Genomic DNA, 17,810 nt, shown 5'->3' on the forward strand with positions numbered 1-17,810 from the left:
ATGGTTCACGTGTGTAGAGACAGATGAACTCTGAGCACCGTGGATGGTTCACCTGTGTAGAGACAGATGAACACTGAGCACCGTGGATGGTTCACGTGTGTGGAGACAGATGAACACTGTGCACCGTGGATGGTTCACGTGTGTAGAGACAGATGAACACTGTGCACCGTGGATGGTTCACGTGCGTAGAGACAGATGAACACTGTGCACCGTGGGTGGTTCACGTGTGTAGAGTCAGATGAACACTGTGCACCGTGGGTGGTTCACGTGTGTAGAGACAGATGAACACTGTGCACCGTGGGTGGTTCACGTGTGTAGAGTCAGATGAACACTGTGCACCGTGGGTGGTTCACGTGTGTAGAGTCAGATGAACACTGTGCACCGTGGGTGGTTCACGTGTGTAGAGACAGATGAACACTGTGCGCCGTGGGTGGTTCACGTGTGTAGAGACAGATGAACACTGTGCACCTGCTTGATGTTACACAGAACGCGTGACAACAAAGTCGGTGTCAGAGTGAGTGGCGAATTAACCCGGGAATTATTCTACAGCTGTCCCTGTTGGTGCCCCATACGAAATCTGGGAACTCGTCCACGTGGAGCCACTGTGGTTGAGATGTTAACCACCTCGCCTGGTCTACAGGAGGTCGTGGGTTCGATTCCAACCCTGGCGCCTGCTGCTGCTGCTGTATATTTGGAGTTTGCGGTGTCTCTCCCCATGGTCGCGTGGATTTTTCTCCGGGTCCTCCGGTTTTTCTCTCCACATTTAGAATCAACATCACCACGCGTTTCGAGTATTTGGCTCCTGCTATAAACGTCCACGTGATAAGCCACTTCGTTGAGCTTATCGCTTGTGGCCCAGGTCGCTTTTGAAAAAAATTGCCACTTAGCTCAGTGGGGCCTTACCTGGTACATTAAACAAATTGTTGAGTTTTCAATCTTGATTTGAAGCTTTCGTGACTGCAGAAATCCATACTCTTTGGTTCTTTCGGTAAAGTCACGTAGGTATATTTTATAGCTACGTGATGTTGAGTTTTCGTTTTTTTATATATATCTCCAGGCTCGCCTCCCCACTGACTCACACCCTTCTGAGGTGTACAATGATCAAGGAATACTGATGTGCCGAGATCGCTTATTGCTCTTTGAAGAGCCTACGTTGAAAGACAGCGGCATCACAGCTTCTCCAGCGGTCTCCAATAGCACTCCGTGTGCGCGTGCCACGGAACTCTCTCTCTCATCCCATCACAAACCACCTTTCGTACGGAGAAAGGAGAAACAGAATCGCTCAGAGCATTCGTCAAGAGCACTGTGCGTACGGCCTCGACAAAACTAACAGGTTGATATCAGGTGGCGTTTGGGGCTATGGGGCCCCCTTCTTCACAGCACACACAGATATAGGGGGAGACGCCAGAGAGGTGATTATTTCATTTGTGGAGTTCAGAGGCCAATTGACCGGGGCATTGTTTGGGGATTTATAGCGAGGCCCAATGGTTTCTCCGCACTCTTATTAAGCCGTGATATCGCTGCACGCTGTGCAGCTAGTACATTCTAGTGCACGGACTTTAAGTGCCACTCCTTGGTGCCCTTTAATGGCTGTGGAAGAAGCGCGGGGCAAAGACAAAGATCCCCCGTGTAGCCTAAACAGGCTGTTGGGGCAAGTGCTGTTAGCGAGTAGCGCCTATGAAGGCCAGAACGGTACACGAGGGGTTGGGTGGCCAGCACCACGATTGATCGCCTTTGTCTCCCCGGTGGCGCTGTTTTTACATACCGCATCAGATACTCATTTGAGGCTGAGTCAACCTAGGGGAGGCCCATGACCGTTTTAGATAATCACCACCGGTGTAAGTGGCCGTGAGCGGCAATCGATCTGGGGTCGATACGGAGCGCGGCGTGCAAACCACTGCGCGTACACACACACACACCGTACACACACACACGTACACACACACACACACCGTACACACACACACACACACGTACACACGTACACACACACGTACACACACACACGTACACACGTACACACACACACGTACACACACACGTACACACACACACGTACACACACACGTACACACAACAACAACCGCCATTCGCCACTAAGTGGCGGTGACGTCACCACGATGCTTGTGCCAGGCTATGTGCACCCTGAGGCCACGTGAAGTGTCGAACGCCCGCTGGCAGGAGGTCACGGGGCAGACCCAGGTGCCACGGGTCGACTGACTGAGATGACTGGCTGATGCACCACCTGTGCCCCCTACTGTGCCAACCTGCTGTGCTTTAGCCACCCGGCGCTCCGCTCGTTGTTGTGAGCGTCGCTCCTCCGCCCTCCGTTGTTGTTGGAGGGCGACTACCTCCAACTGCCCAGTAGCATCCTTCACGAGCCTCCTCCACAGAGGCCGATCTTGACACCGCTGGTACCAGTCATCGGCAAGTCCACTCAGCTCCACGTCCTCCTGTACCACATCACTCCATCTCTTCTCTAGCCCGTGCCGCGCCCGCTTTGCCCCCTCAATCCGGCCGAACAAAAGCTGTTTCGGCATGCGGTGGCTGGGCATGCGGGCTACATGACCCAGCCATCGCAGCCTTGCCCACCGGAGGAGCTCACCGATGGGACCTTGCCCAGATCTTTCAAGGATTTGTGAGCTCCTCACACAATCCAGTCTGGTTAAACCCAGGATGGATCGTAGGCAGGCCAGCCTAAATGTTTCTAACCGGCGAAGATGTTCCATTAGGGGGGTCCACGTTTCGCAAGCGTAGAGAAGGGAGGGAATGACCGTGGCCGAGAAGACCTGATGCTTAGTGCGGAGCGACAGACCAGGTAGCTTCCACACAGCGTTACGCAACCGATGAAAAGATATTGCCGCTCGACTGATTCGGAGTGAGACCTCTGCTGTTAAACTGGAGCCAGTCATAAGCAAACTGCCCAGGTATGGGAAACTCTCCACTCTCTCCACAACTGCCCCATCACCGATCGGGAGTTGTGGGGGTGGAGTGTCCGATGGTACAAAATACCCAGGCAGGTGCTTAGTTTTGGTGGGGCTGATGGTAAGGCCCCACCTCTTAGTGGCACGCTCCAGTCTCAGCAGCAGCGTCTCCAACTCCTCCTCTGACTGAGCAGCTATTACCAAATCATCAGCATACATAACGTGGTTGCGCAATAGGGAGCCATCCCTTGACCGCACGTACACACACACACGTACACACACACACACACGTACACACACACGTACACACACGTACATACACACACATACACACACACGTACACACACACGTACAACAACAACAACAACCGCCATTCGCCACTAAGTGGCGGTGACGTCACCACGACGCTTGTGCCAGGCTATGTGCACCCTGAGGCCACGTGAAGTGTCGAACGCCCGCTGGCAGGAGGTCACGTGGCAGACCCAGGTGCCACGGGTCGACTGACTGAGATGACTGGCTGATGCACCACCTGTGCCCCCTACTGTGCCAACCTGCTGTGCTTTAGCCACCCGGCGCTCCGCTCGCTGTTGTGAGCGTCGCTCCTCCGCCTTCCGGTGTTGTTGGAGGGCGACTGCCTCCAACTGCCCAGTAGCATCCTTCACGAGCCTCCTCCACAGAGGCCGATCTTGACACCGCTGGTACCAGTCATCGGCAAGTCCACTCAGCTCCACGTCCTCCTGTACCACATCACTCCATCTCTTCTCTAGCCCGTGCCGCGCCCGCTTAGCCCCCTCAATCCGGCCAAACAAAAGCTGTTTCGGCATGCGGTGGCTGGGCATGCGGGCTACATGACCCAGCCATCGCAGCCTTGCCTGCCGGAGGAGCTCACCGATGGGACCCTGCCCAGATCTTTCAAGGATTTGTGAGCTCCTCACACAATCCAGTCTGGTTAAACCCAGGATGGATCGTAGGCAGGCCAGCCTAAATGTTTCCAACCGGCGAAGATGTTCCATTAGGGGGGTCCACGTTTCGCAAGCGTAGAGAAGGGAGGGAATGACCGTGGCCGAGAAGACCTGAAGCTTAGTGCGGAGCGACAGACCAGGTAGCTTCCACACAGCGTTACGCAACCGATGAAAAGATATTGCCGCTCGACTGATTCGGAGTGAGACCTCTGCTGTTAAACTGGAGCCAGTCATAAGCACACTGCCCAGGTATGGGAAACTCTCCACTCTCTCCACAACTGCCCCATCACCGATTGGGAGTTGTGGGGGTGGAGTGTCCGATGGTACAAAATACCCAGGCAGGTGCTTAGTTTTGGTGGGGCTGATGGTAAGGCCCCACCTCTTAGTGGCACGCTCCAGTCTCAGCAGCAGCGTCTCCAACTCCTCCTCTGACTGAGCAGCTATTACCAAGTCATCAGCATACATAACGTGGTTGAGCAGTAGGGAGCCATCCCTTGACCGCACCCGGGCATCGATTAGCCTCCCATTATATCTGTACCATATGGAGATTCCCCCGGTACAGCTATTGAAGGCTTCACGAACTACGTGGTCAAAATAGATGTTAAATAATGTGGGAGCCAGAGGACATCCCTGTCGCACCCCAAGGTGTACAGGGAATGGCTCTGACTCCCGGCCACGTAGTTTTACCCGGGCCCGCTCACCATCATGAAGGTCCTTAATGATCGTGAGCAGAGGGTCAGGTACTCCAAAAGCACGAAGAACGACCCAGAGCCCAGGCCTACTGATGGTATCATAGGCCTTGACCAGGTCAATAAAGCAGAGATGTAGGTCTTGTTGGAATTCCCTACACCTCTGCTGTAGCAGACGGACAGAAAATATGGCATCTGTGCAGGACCGCCCTTTCCTGAAACCGCATTGGGGCTCCGCAAGCCTCTCCTCAGCGTGCCTGGCAAGGCGATGCTGAATAATCCTTGCCAGGACCTTTCCCGGCACACTGAGGAGTGAGATGCCCTTGTAGTTGTTACAGTCTGTGCGGTCCCCCTTCTTAAAAAGGGGGACCACCAGGGCATCCTTCCAATCCTGCGGAACCCGTCCAGTGGTCCAGACTGTTGTTATGATGTCATATAGGGCAGTCTGTGCACAAACGCCACCCTCCCTCAGCATTTCGCTTGGGAGATCATCTCTGCCCGCTGCCTTTCCTGGTCTCAGACTCCGGATCGCCTTCAATACTTCATCAGCAGCTGGCACCTCAGCCAGCCACTCACAGGGGGTGACTTCATCCAATATTTGAGGCACCGCAGCCTCAGCAGGGTCATCCTCACTTTGTGCCACGATGTTTTCCTGGCTGAGGGATTTTCCCTCCCCCAGGACCTCACAGAAATGCTCAGCAAATCTGCGAACCTGTTCCTGGGGGTCGGAAATTGGATCACCGTTTTTTCCCCTAATGATGGTAATAGGTGTGGCGCTGCAGGTTACTTTTTTGATGGAGTTAAATAGAGATTTGTGATCACGGGCCACTGAGGCAGACTCCATCTCCTCAGCAACCCGCGACCACCACCCATCCTTGCAGCGCCTCACGGCTCTCCGAACCTCCGAGCGAAGGCTGCGGTAAGCCTCCTCATTCTCTGACGTGGGATTCTGTAGCCGATGACAGTGGGCCTGTCGCTTTTTCTCAACCATCCTGAGCAACTCCTCTGTCATCCAGGGTGTCTGGGGAGGTCTGGACCGCGTACCCAAAGCAGCCATTGCAGCTGCATGAGTCACAGTCCTAAACCTCGCCCATTTACCCTCGACATCAGGAGGAGTCGGGGACGATGCCAATCCCAGCCGCAAGCGATGATGAAATTCTCGCTTGCAACTTTCATCAGATAACTGAGACCAGGCCACTTTAGGTTGGAATGGGGTCCTGGGTGTACACCCACCACCGGAGTGGAAGAATGGCAGGCGCATCTTACAGATGACTAGTCGATGGTCAGAGGGCAGATCAGCTCCACGGTAGGTCCTGGTGTCAAGGACATGGGCTCGCATTCGCTGGTCCGTCACTATGTAGTCCAGCAGATGTTCTTGCTTGGACCCGGCATGCATCCATGATGTTGTGTGGATGCGCCGATGCCGGAACAGCGTGTTGGTAATTAGAAGCCCATGGGCTGCACAAAAATCTAGCAGCCTCCTACCGTTGTTATTGAGCTGATCTGGCCCATGCCCTCCAATCACTCCAGACCAGGTGCCCATCCGGCACCGCGAGGAGGTAGGGGGTTGTTTTGCCGTACACACACACGTACACACGTACACACACACACACGTACACACACAACAACCGCCATTCGCCACTAAGTGGCGGTGACGTCACCACGACGCTTGTGCCAGGCTATGTGCACCCTGAGGCCACGTGAAGTGTCGAACGCCCGCTGGCAGGAGGTCACGGGGCAGACCCAGGTGCCACGGGTCGACTGACTGAGATGACTGGCTGATGCACCACCTGTGCACCCTACTGTGCCAACCTGCTGTGCTTTAGCTACCCGGCGCTCCGCTCGTTGTTCTGAGCGTCGCTCCTCCGCCCTCCGTTGTTGTTGGAGGGCGACTGCCTCCAACTGCCCAGTAGCATCCTTCACGAGCCTCCTCCACAGAGGCCGATCTTGACACCGCTGGTACCAGTCATCGGCAAGTCCACTCAGCTCCACGTCCTCCTGTACCACATCACTCCATCTCTTCTCTAGCCCGTGCCGCGCCCGCTTTGCCCCCTCGATCTGGCCGAACAAAAGCTGTTTCGGCATGCGGTGGCTGGGCATGCGGGCTACATGACCCAGCCATCGCAGCCTTCCCCGCCGGAGGAGCTCACCGATGGGACCTTGCCCAGATCTTTCAAGGATTTTTGAGCTCCTCACACAATCCAGTCTGGTTAAACCCAGGATGGATCGTAGGCAGGCCAGCCTAAATGTTTCTAACCGGCGAAGGTGTTCCATTAGGGGGGTCCACGTTTCGCAAGTGTAGAGAAGGGAGGGAATGACCGTGGCCGAGAAGACCTGAAGCTTAGTGCGGAGCGACAGACCAGGTAGCTTCCACACAGCGTACACACACACACGTGTACACACACACACGCGTGCACCCGCTACTCTTTAACACTAAAGGGTAATGCCGGCAGGGCATGGGCTGTTAGAAAACGCCTCTGCTAGCGCCCGCATCACGCCAAGTTCGTCTCAATGGGCGCTGGCGGTGTAACACAGCCCACCGGCTGAAGGTAAAGAGGTCCCAGTCCTGCCATCACTGGTTTGAAGGGAGTCCACCAGAGGGCATTTGGCCTACTCTTCCACATTGGCGAGACGTCTCGGGAAGGGACGGGAATTCCCACGCTTTGCCCCGCCACGAGGTGGAGGAGCGGCGGGCGAGTTTAAGAACCGGGCACCGTCGAATCGACCGCAAGTTCCAGGAGATCCAGCCACCGCTGGATTGTAGGCCCAGCGTGCCGACCGTCACACCAGGGGCCACAAGTCTCCCCTCGAGCGCTGGATACAACCGCAATAGCAAATCGTGCTTTGTCGCTTTGGGGCCGTCCATAAATAACGTCACGTGATTTTTGACCCCCCCCCCCCTTCGTCACACGACGTCACAAATAGTCAGACCCCCCCTCAAATATGACGTCATAAAGTTCTGCCCCCCGCCCCCCCCAAAAAAAAAATAAACCATGCTTCAAATCGCTTTAAACTATTGTCATTGTAGTGCATATTTAATGTGGCGCTGCACTCTGATGTTGTCGGAGAAAACATTTATTACAAAGTCTATTTAATTAAGTAGAACGTGTTGTCTATATTTAATTAAAGTTGCGCATTTTGATGTGACGTCACATTTATAAAACCCCCCCCCTCCCTTCGTCACACATCGTCACAAATGTCTGACCCCCCCCCCCCCCCAGGTGCGTGACGTCATTTGTGGACGGCCCCTCACCACGCACGCGACGGTGCCCGGCGTGGCGGGAGAGTGTGTACACAGGAGGCGCACGCGAGTACGGGGAGGAGTCATCGTTGCCGTGGGTTCACTCTCCGACACACCAACCGGTGGTGCTGAACTCGTCACGACTTGGCACGTTCTGATTACGTGGCAAACCTCACTAACTGGCTGTGTCGGGTGGTGGCGGGGTTTAACGACACATTTACGCGATCTAACCCCAGAAATCACACCTGTATTATGTACGTAGGAGTATGTAGGAGTGTGTACTTGAGTACACACCGTAGCAGCCGGACGTGTGAGGCGCAGCGCTGCGCTGATGATGGTACTGTGACCCAGCTGAGATTTCGTGGCCACGCGTAATATCGGTGGCAATCATCTAGAACTGGTGCCCGGGGGGCCTCTTGCTCGGTCAAATTGGCCTTCAGTGAATGTGCCAGTGTGCGTTGTGTGAAGAGCAAGTTGGCACAGTAGGGGGCACAGGTGGTGCATCGGCCAGTTATCTCAGTCGACCCGCGGCGCCTGGGTCTGCTCCGTAACCTCCTGCCAGCGGGCGTTCGACACTTCATGTGGCTTCAACATGCACATAGCCTGGCACAAGCGCCGTGGTGATGTCACCGCCACTTAGTGGCGAATGGCGATTGTTGTTTTTGTTGTGTGAAGAGTGCCCTTATCAGGCTAAAACCAACTTGGTTGAGGGACCAAGCCAGGTTCGGAGACCCGTGGCCACTCAAGGCCATCGCTGCCAGGGCCAAACCTCCCAGCGGCGACAACTACAGCGTGGCTGCCTCCGACGCGCCCACGCGCACATATATTTAGTTTTGTGTGTTGAACTTTTTTCGCACCGTGCGTAGCCAACCGTGCCAATCAGAGGTGTGGGGGAAGGACAACAAACTAAACACAAAAAGCAGTTCTAAATAAAAAATAATCATCTAGATTTAAAAGTGCATAGCTCGAGTGGCTTCCTAATATATAGTCATCAGCCATGACCTATCCACTGTTGGATGAAGGCCACAGGCTCGCAATGCAGTCATCCTTCTGTAATCCACGGGCCCATTTCATCGCCGCACCTCGGTGGCCGTGCTCTATGGATGCGATCCCTCCTTATGGCTGCATCTCGGGATTCCGTCTCGGATGGCCGTGACGTGTCTGTCCTGCCCAAGCCCAACAGGACACCCTTTGCACGGGAGGCGATTGCTGTTCCGTGCGTCTCAATGGGTTTGTTTCACCTACCGGTAGGATCGAGGGTGCAACAATTTACTTTCCTCAACAGTCAATAATTGCGTCTCTGACTTGATTGTGCTTGCTCCTCTTCCTGTATTCTCGGTGTAATTCGAAGGCTGCTCATGACCTCGTGTGTGCATCTGTGTTTATTACTCAGGGCAGGCAGCGGTAGTGTAGTCGTTACCCCGCTGTGCTACTAACCCCAGCGGCCCCAGTTCAAATCCCACTCAGGGTCAACAACCGGTGACGATTATCTGAACCGGTCCTGGGCCTCCCCTCGGTCAACTCAACCGTAAACGAGCACCCGCTGCGATGTGCAAAACATCGCCACCGGGGAGACAAAAGCGGCCGGGCGTGGTGCTGGCCACCCACCCCCTCGTGTGCCATTCCGGCCTTCATAGGCGATCTTTGTCTTTGTGTGTGCCGACACTCACCAGTGAACACGCTGCTCTTCTCCAAGCCATGCTCCCTCTGGAACTGCGTTCTTGCGAAGAGTCGTGGGTCCGCAATGCCGACCACCTGCCCCCGCGTGCACACAAAGACAAAGATCCCCCGTGAGGCCTCAACAGACTGTGGGGGCAAGTGCTGCTAGCGAGCACCCATGAAGGCCGGCACGGCACAGGAGGTGGTGGGTGGCCAGCACCACGCCCGGCCGCATTTTCTCCCCAGTGGCGATGTTATTACACACCGCATCAGGTACTCGTTTGAGGCTAAGTCGACCTAGAAGAGGCCCAGGACCGGTTCAGATCATCATCACCGGTGTTAACCGTGAGCGGGAATCGAACTCGGGTCACCGGGTTCGTAGTGCGGCGCGCCAACCGCTGCGCCACCGCTCCCTACGCGTACACATGCACGAGACGCACAAGTGACGCACGCACGCGTCACGCACGCATGAGACGCACGCGTCACGCACGCGTCACGCACACGTCACGCACACGTCACGCACGCGTCACGCACGCACACGTCACGCACACGTCACGCACACGTCACGCACGCACACGTCACGCACACGTCACGCACGCACACGTCACGCACACGTCACGCACACGTCACGCACACGTCACGCACGCGTCACGCACACGTCACGCACGCACACGTCACGCACACGTCACGCACGCACACGTCACGCACACGTCACGCACGCACACGTCACGCACACGTCACGCACGCACACGTCACCCACACGTCACGCTCGAGACGCACGCGTCACGCACGCGGCTCCACAATGACTCGGCCCAGTTCTCCCTCACCATTGTTACTTTGCTTCTTTAGCCAGGAAAGCTTCGTTGAGTCTCACGACTCCTTTTCAGGGGGGTCCTGCCAAGTTTTTGTCACAGTAGCCTGGCGCTGCTGTAATCACATTTGAGTCATTTGCAGACAAATTTGCAGCGTTGGAACGTTTACGGCCAATACCGGTCGCATTCTTACGTTTTTATATTTTTTTTATCTGCGTTTGAGTTTTTTTGTCGTCGTTTGCCGTCGTTCGTTAATCTCGCTCGGCCAGACGCACGCCGGTGGACCGAACCGCGCGCGCCCCGAGGGCCTCCGAGTGAGCCTCACAACGCGAAAACAAACCGACGGCTCCGGCTCCTTGGGAAGACAACGCGGAGCAAATCGCAGTGGCCATCGGCGGCGCTCAACTCGCGCGTCGCACGCTCCACCCTAACTGAGAGGCTCTCCTCAGCCGAGACAACAACAACAACAACGACGACGACGATGACAACAACAACAACAACGACGACGATGACAACAACAACAACAACGACGACGACGACGACGATGACAACAACGCGAGTCTGCGATGATCCCAAACAGATGACTGGTAAAATAAAAAATGGCTTAGTATTTATAGTGATTTGATTACCTTTCCTATACTTTGCACTCCCTATCGTTGTGGTTATTTGTTGTTGTAACTTTCAGACCACGTGCCCCGACTGGGCATCTGTGAAAGAGAGCTTCATAGCTCATCGGATTTCTGTAGGAGAAATAAAGATTCTGACTGCGCAGCTGAACGTCTGAGCAGCTGAACGTCGCTTCCCAGTAGACGTGCCAACGCTGATCCAGCGACGACGACCGCGACCACGGTGGCGGCGGCGGTGATGACGGTATTGCCGATGATTAGCGGCTCAGCGGCACCTTTGGCTGCAATTGTTCTCCAATTGCTCTCTTTTCTCCAAATTGCCAAAACACTTTCATCACGACACACCGCCACTGCCGCCGCCGATGATGGCGATGATGAGGACCACGATGACGACCACGATGACGACCACGATGACTTCAAAGGGCTACGGAGCTGCGCCGCGACTGCCGGAGCCCTTCCACTGCGCTCGCGAAACCCCCAAGAAACACGCGGATGAAATTGGGCGCGGAAATCGTGAGCGTCTCTCCTGCCAACGCGACAGCAACAACAACAACAAAGTACCCCCCGCCCCGTCAACCCCACCGCACCACACCAGGCCCTCGAGTTGGTATCGCCGAGCCGCGGCCACGGAGCCGAGGTTTTTTGAGCCCCAAATCGAGGGGAAGCAAAGTGGCTGCTGTGTCGTTGGAAACTCGCAATAAACCTGGGTCAAGTCGCGCGCCACGTGCGTGCGTGCGTGCATCGGGCGATGTATAACCGCCCAAAGTGCCACCTCACGGCGTGGGCCCCGCGTCTGCCGAGCGTATCTGCTGCAAGCACTCGCTGCCGATGTAAGCCGCTTCCTGCGGTTGCCTGGCCCGGGCCGTGGGGGTTGGCGAGAGGGGGGCGGCCTGCTGACGAAGGTGGCGGAGGTGGGGGAAGGGAGGCTCGTCGGGAGAAGGGCCGGCGACGACTCGACGACGTTCGACAAGGAAGGGGGCACGCACCTCTGACTAGCACGGTTGGCGGCTACGCGCGGTGCGAAAGAAATTCAACGTGCACGACACATACGGCCAATGGGGAGCGGAAGAAGGGCCGCGCGTAGGAGGGAACTGTGCCTCCGTCTGGACCAAGTACCGAACGCCTGACGATCGAGCTTCCACGTTCAGTACCGGCGAGCATTTATGAAGCGCAACGCTGCTGCCGAGTGTTGGTAGGCACGCCACAGTTACAGGTGTCCAACCGGTGCTCTGCCTGGCCAGACCTGTGCTCATAGTGTGCTCGAAGTAAGCTATTTCTTGAAGGACAGTCATCCACATGGCTAAGAATTGTATTTATTAGCATCGTCGTCGTCAGCTGTGATTATTCCACGACCGGATTTAGGCTTTTCCTCCGGTTTTTCCGTCCACGTTTAGAAATATCGGCTCGTATGCGGTAGCGAGACGGATTGGTATGTCGCGAGAAACTGGAGGGTTAGCTTGGGGAGGGCCTTACTATTTTACTGCTATTTTTTATTTTACCAGGTAAGGCCCCACTGAGCTACGTAGCTCTTTTTCAGAAGCGACCTGGCCACAAATGATAGCTCAACGAAGTGGTTTATCATCATGTGGAAATTTATACTGGCCAAATACTCTAAACGTGTGATGTGGAGGGAAAAATCGGAGGACCCGGAGAAAAATCCACACGACCACTGGGAAAGAGACCCCGCAAACTCCAAATATACAGCAACAGGCGTCAAGGTCGGGATTGAACCCACGACCTCTTTGCATACCAGACGAGGTAGTTAACATCTCCTAGCCACTGAGGGTCCAGGTTTTGGGTCCATTCTTGGGGCGGCCCAATCTGGGCCCAGTCGGCCGTGAGGTGGCTCCGGAAAAGAGGCAACAGATCCCACGTGGAGGCAATAGATCCCACGTGGAGGCAATAGACCCCACGTGGAGGCAATAGACCCCACGTGGAGGCAATAGATCCCACGTGGAGGCAATAGATCCCACGTGGAGGCAATAGATCCCACGTGGAGGCAATAGATCCCACGTGGAGGCAATAGGTCCCACGTGGAGGCAAGAGATCCCACGTGGAGGCAATAGACCCCACGTGGAGGCAATAGATCCCACGTGGAGGCAAGAGATCCCACGTGCCTCACAACAGCATCTTGGCTCAGCGATGCTGCAGTAGAGACCGGGGCTTAGCGGCCCGAGGGGTAACAGCATCGATGTTTTTTTGGCACAATCAAACTCTCGCACGGAGGTATTGTGCTCTAATATCCTGCGCACAGAAACGAGGCCATTGTTTGTCACCGCCACCCACTCCCAACAATGAGCCACTCAATCCCTCTTCCTGCCGTGGCCGCTGAAGCGAATTTGTTCGCTCTCATCGCTGCCCCCGTGTGATTTGCTTGCGGGCTGCACGTGCCAACTGCTGATCTGCTACCTCCTGCTGTGGGGTGGAGAACGCGACCACAAGCCACGGCCACTGTGATGGTGGAGCGAGCGATGTTATCTGTGGTGGAGCGAGTGATGGATCAGTGGTGGAGCGAGTGATGTTATGAATGGTGGAGCGAGCGATGTTATCCGTGATGGAGTTAGTGAAGGATCAATAGCGGAGTGGATGGATCAGGGATGGAGCGGTGGTGGTGCGAGCGATGGATGACACAAAGACAAAGATCCCCCGCATAGCCTGTAACAGACTGTAGGGGCAAGTGCTGTTAACAAGCACCTATGAAGGCCGGCACGGCACACGAGGGGGTGGGTGGCCAACACCACGCCCGGCCGCCTTTGTCTCCCTAGTGGCGATGTTTACACATCGCACCAGGTACTCATTTGATGCTGAGTCGACCTAGGGTAAGCCCACAACCGGTTCAGATAATAGTCACCGGTGTTGACCGTGAGCGGGAATCGAACCCGGGTCGTCAGATTCGTCGCGCAGCGTAGCGCTAACCGCTGCACTACCGCTCCGGTTCGATTCCCGCTCACGGCCAACACCAGTGGCGATGCGTGCGTGCGCGCACATCATTTAACTCAACTAAAACCCAAGCAGCGCGTGCGCACGTCTCGACTGCACTTTTATGTCTCAGCCGGGGCAGCGCTTCACTCGGGGGGGGGGGGAGGGCGACGACGGTGTGGTCGCCCCCCCCCACCCCCCCCCCCACCCCCCCCAGTAGCGAGCGACGAATGTGGCGCACCCACACCGACTACTTCCCCACCACCACCCCCCCACCACCACCACCCCCACCACCACCCCCACCACCACCACCACCCTCCACCACCACAAAGAGGAAGGTGTTCTACTCCTACATGGTCCAGTTTTAGCAAACGGAACACCCTGAAGAGCCACAAGGACCATCCCTGGTCGCCCTACATCTCTCCAGAGAGGCCTCGCTGGAGGCAACTCTACTCCAGCCCGACGTACAACCGCATCGGCGACCTCAGCTGGGGCATCACCCACGGCACCGTCACCACCAACGCCTCCCTGGCGCGCTTCACCGACACGTCCCCGGAGTGCCGGTTCTGCGGTAAAGTGGAGACGGTGGCGCACCAAAACGTGGAGTGCAAGAGCCTGGACTCGTTGTTCAAGGTCCTGAGAAACATCCTCCTAAGGTTCAGCCTCCATTTCTCCCCGACGGTCCTCATCTTTGGACACTCGAAGGGCGACGGACCCCAACATCTTCAGGGGCTGGTCAACGTGCTCGTCGGCTACGCCAAGCTCGCCATATACAGGGCAAGGAAGGTGGTCGTGGAGGGGAAACGTCCGGCCAGCAGCCTGGGCATCTTCCAGCGCACTGGTCAGAGCCAGGGTGTGGCTGGAGTTCCGCCATGCGCGGCTGACCCACGCCGTGCCGGCCTTCAAGGAGCAGTGGGCGCTGGAGGAGGCCGTGTGCTCAGTGGCAGATGACGGTGGAGAGCTCTGCATGGAGACACGAGCTACCATTGGAGGCCATAGGACCTTGAGGAGTGCTGGGTGCAGATGCAGCACTTGTCGTAGTTTTTTTTAAATGTAATAAATAAAATTACATAGAAAACAGGGGAAACATAGAGAGAGTAGGGAGAGGGGGTAGAGAGAGAGAGAGGGGGTAGAGAGATAGGGAAGGGGTAAGGAGGAGCAGAGAGTGCTTCTTCGTTAGTGTTTGTGTCTACGAAGAAAGTAGCACAGGTTGATTTAAAAGGGGGGGGGAGTACATAAAGCAAAGGAAGAAACAAAAAAACGAAATGATCAACGAAGCAAAGTGCCGACTAAACCGAGCATCTTCTTGCTTCCTCTGATCGTAAAAAAGAGAGGAGAGGGAGACTTGTAAACAACTTTTATTGCCGCCAGCAGCAGCAGCACTGGAGGCGATTTCGATTTGAAACACACAAAGTCACCAGCAACAAAAATAACCAAACACAATTGAAAAAACACACGCGCTGTGGCACGTGGCGCTACACGCGCCACGCACAAACACACAAACAAAACTCCACGTGGTGGTGGCGGTCGTGGTCGCACAAGCCACACCCAACGAGCGAGCACGTTAGAAGGTGAAAAGGAGGGTGCCGTTCACGCCGGTACAGAGGCCTTTTATGACCCCCCCCACCCCAGCGTTCAAAGAAGACGAGGAAGAGAGAGAGTGGGAGGAGGATAGACTTTAACTTTAGAGAGGGGAAGAGAGAGTGGGGATAAGGGGGGAAAGGGGGCAGAGAGGGAGAGAGAGACACAAGAGGCAGAGAGAGAGAGACGGTAAGAGAGAGAGAGCGTGAGAGAGGGAGATGGGGGGTGAGATGAAGGGGAAGAGAGGGTAGAGTGGGAAGAGAGAGTGGGAGAGAGGAAAAGGGGTGGAGTAGAGAAACAGAGGGAGAGCGGGACAGATAAAAGGGGGGAGGGAGGGTGGTGGGGGAGAGATTGGAAAGAGCTCGAGAGAGGGAGATAAGGCAAGAGGGGGAGAGAGGGAGGGAGAGTGAGAGAGAGAACGAGGGCGAGAGATATAAGGAGTGAGCGAGCGAGAAAGCTTGAATTCCTTCCTCAGGCGAGGTGAGCGCGATCTGCCTGCTGCGAGCCGCGCGTGCAGCAGGGGATGATGACCTTGACGTCGCTCGGGGTCACAGGAAGGTAACGGCTGCCGGGCCGTGGACGAGGCCTAGGAACACCGGCGTGCATGCCGCCCTTGCAGCGTGCAGCATGTCGCCCTCGCTGCACGCTGTAAGGGCTACACGCCGCACTTTCAGTGTGCAGCGTGTTTCTAAATGTGGAGGGGAAAACCGAAGGACCCGGAGATAAATCCACGCAACCACGGGGAGAGGGACACGCAAACTCCAAATATACAGCAGCAGCAGAGGCGTCAGGGTCGGGATCGAACCCACAATCTCCTGTAGACCAGGCGAGGTAGTTAACATCTCACAGTCACCGTGATGATGATGAATATCATGAGAGACGCAAACTCCCACATAAACAGCAGCAGGCGTCAGGGTCGGGATCGAACCCTTGATCTCCTGTATGCCAGGCGAGGTAGTTAACAGCTCCTAGCCACCGTGGCGCCCCTTCGTTACAGGAGCTGACGGCCGTGTAGTGGTGGTAGGAGTCGTGATTATGCATGCGTGTGTGGGGGTCAGGTCAACAGGGAGGTCAGCCTGTCAGTGGCTAACACGTGTAACACGCATGTGTACTCTGCTGTGTGTGTGTGTACTCTGCTATGTGTGTGTGTACTCTGCTGTGTGTGTACTCTGTTGTGTGTATTCTATGTGAGTGTCTACTCTACTGTGTGTGTACTCTGCTGTGTGTATTCTATGTGAGTGTCTACTCTACTGTGTGTGTACTCTGCTGTGTGTATTCTATGTGAGTGTCTACTCTACTGTGTGTGTACTCTGCTGTGTGTATTCTATGTGAGTGTCTACTCCACTGTGTGTGTACTCTGCTGTGTGTATATTATGTGAGTGTCTACTCCACTGTGTGTGTACTCTGCTGTATTTTATGTGAGTGTCTACTCCACTGTGTGTGTACTCTGCTGTGTGTATTCTATGCGAGTGTCTACTCTACTGTGTGTGTACTCTGCTGTGTGTATTTTATGTGAGTGTCTACTCCACTGTGTGTGTACTCTGCAGTGTGTATTCTATGTGAGTGTCTACTCTACTGTGTGTGTACTCTGCTGTGTGTATTCTATGTGAGTGTCTACTCTACTGTGTGTGTACTCTGCTGTGTGTATTTTATGTAAGTGTCTACTCCACTGTGTGTGTACTCTGCTGTGTGTATTTTATGTGAGTGTCTACTCCACTGTGTGTGTACTCTGCTGTGTGTATTTTATGTGAGTGTCTACTCCGCTGTTTGAGCGAGTGAGTGGCCCGCCTGCCCTGCCTCGCCGCTGCCGATTGGCCACGGTTCTTCCCCCCGTGTGACCCCGAGGTTAGCTCGGGGTCACACGGGGTCACCACCTACAAATTTTCTCCCCGGGAGGTTTGGGGCCCGCAGGGGGCTGTCCGTCTGGCCCTGGTCCAGCTGTTGCGACCGGGCCCTTGCCACTCACTCAGGCGGCCCACGTGCCATGGGGCCGCCTGCACCGACACGCGCGCGTCTCAGCGTGCGCATACCTGGGTGCGGCGCCTAAACAGCGCCACCGGGGAGACAAAGGCGGCCGGGCGCGGCGCTGCCCATGCCAAACCCCGCGCACGTGGCGTGGCGGCTTTCAGAGGTCGCTGCTCGCTCGCAGCGCTTGTCCCCAAAAACATCCTGTCTGGGCCACGCCGGGGGATCTTTGCTACGTTTGCAGTCATGTTGTCAATCCACTGCTGGATGAGGGCCTGCCCACGCCTTGCGGGTCACGTGGCGGGGCGCTGGTCAGTGCGTATTGGTGATAGCCAGGTCAATTCTGAAAAAAAGATCTGTGAAGCAGTTCGGTCGTGGGCCTTACCTGGTAAAATAAAATAACAAAAATAGTTTAGCAGTGTTTGGTTTAG

The 17,810-nt window shown here is 55.7% G+C and overlaps 1 protein-coding gene and 1 long non-coding RNA gene across 3 annotated transcripts in view; one reads left to right on the forward strand and one right to left on the reverse strand.

The window, feature by feature from the left end:
• LOC116947031 (uncharacterized) overlaps positions 1 to 11,069 on the forward strand; it is a 52,598-nt gene extending 41,529 nt beyond the window's left edge. For both annotated transcript variants that reach the window (XR_012945581.1, XR_004403636.2), the window contains one exon: positions 7,798 to 11,069. This is a non-coding gene — a long non-coding RNA (uncharacterized LOC116947031). The remainder of the gene's footprint in view (positions 1 to 7,797) is intronic.
• LOC116947028 (putative oxidoreductase YteT) overlaps positions 1 to 17,810 on the reverse strand; it is a 338,553-nt gene that overhangs the window by 269,365 nt on the left and 51,378 nt on the right. The window contains exon 3 of the mRNA XM_032962395.2: positions 9,488 to 9,572. Coding sequence (XP_032818286.2) covers positions 9,488 to 9,572 — 85 coding nt within the window. The remainder of the gene's footprint in view (positions 1 to 9,487; positions 9,573 to 17,810) is intronic.

This window comes from Petromyzon marinus, chromosome 28 (assembly GCF_048934315.1).
Source record: "Petromyzon marinus isolate PM22_M1 ecotype Great Lakes invasive population chromosome 28, UKy_Petmar_22M1.pri1.0, whole genome shotgun sequence".
NCBI lineage: Eukaryota > Metazoa > Chordata > Hyperoartia > Petromyzontiformes > Petromyzontidae > Petromyzon > Petromyzon marinus.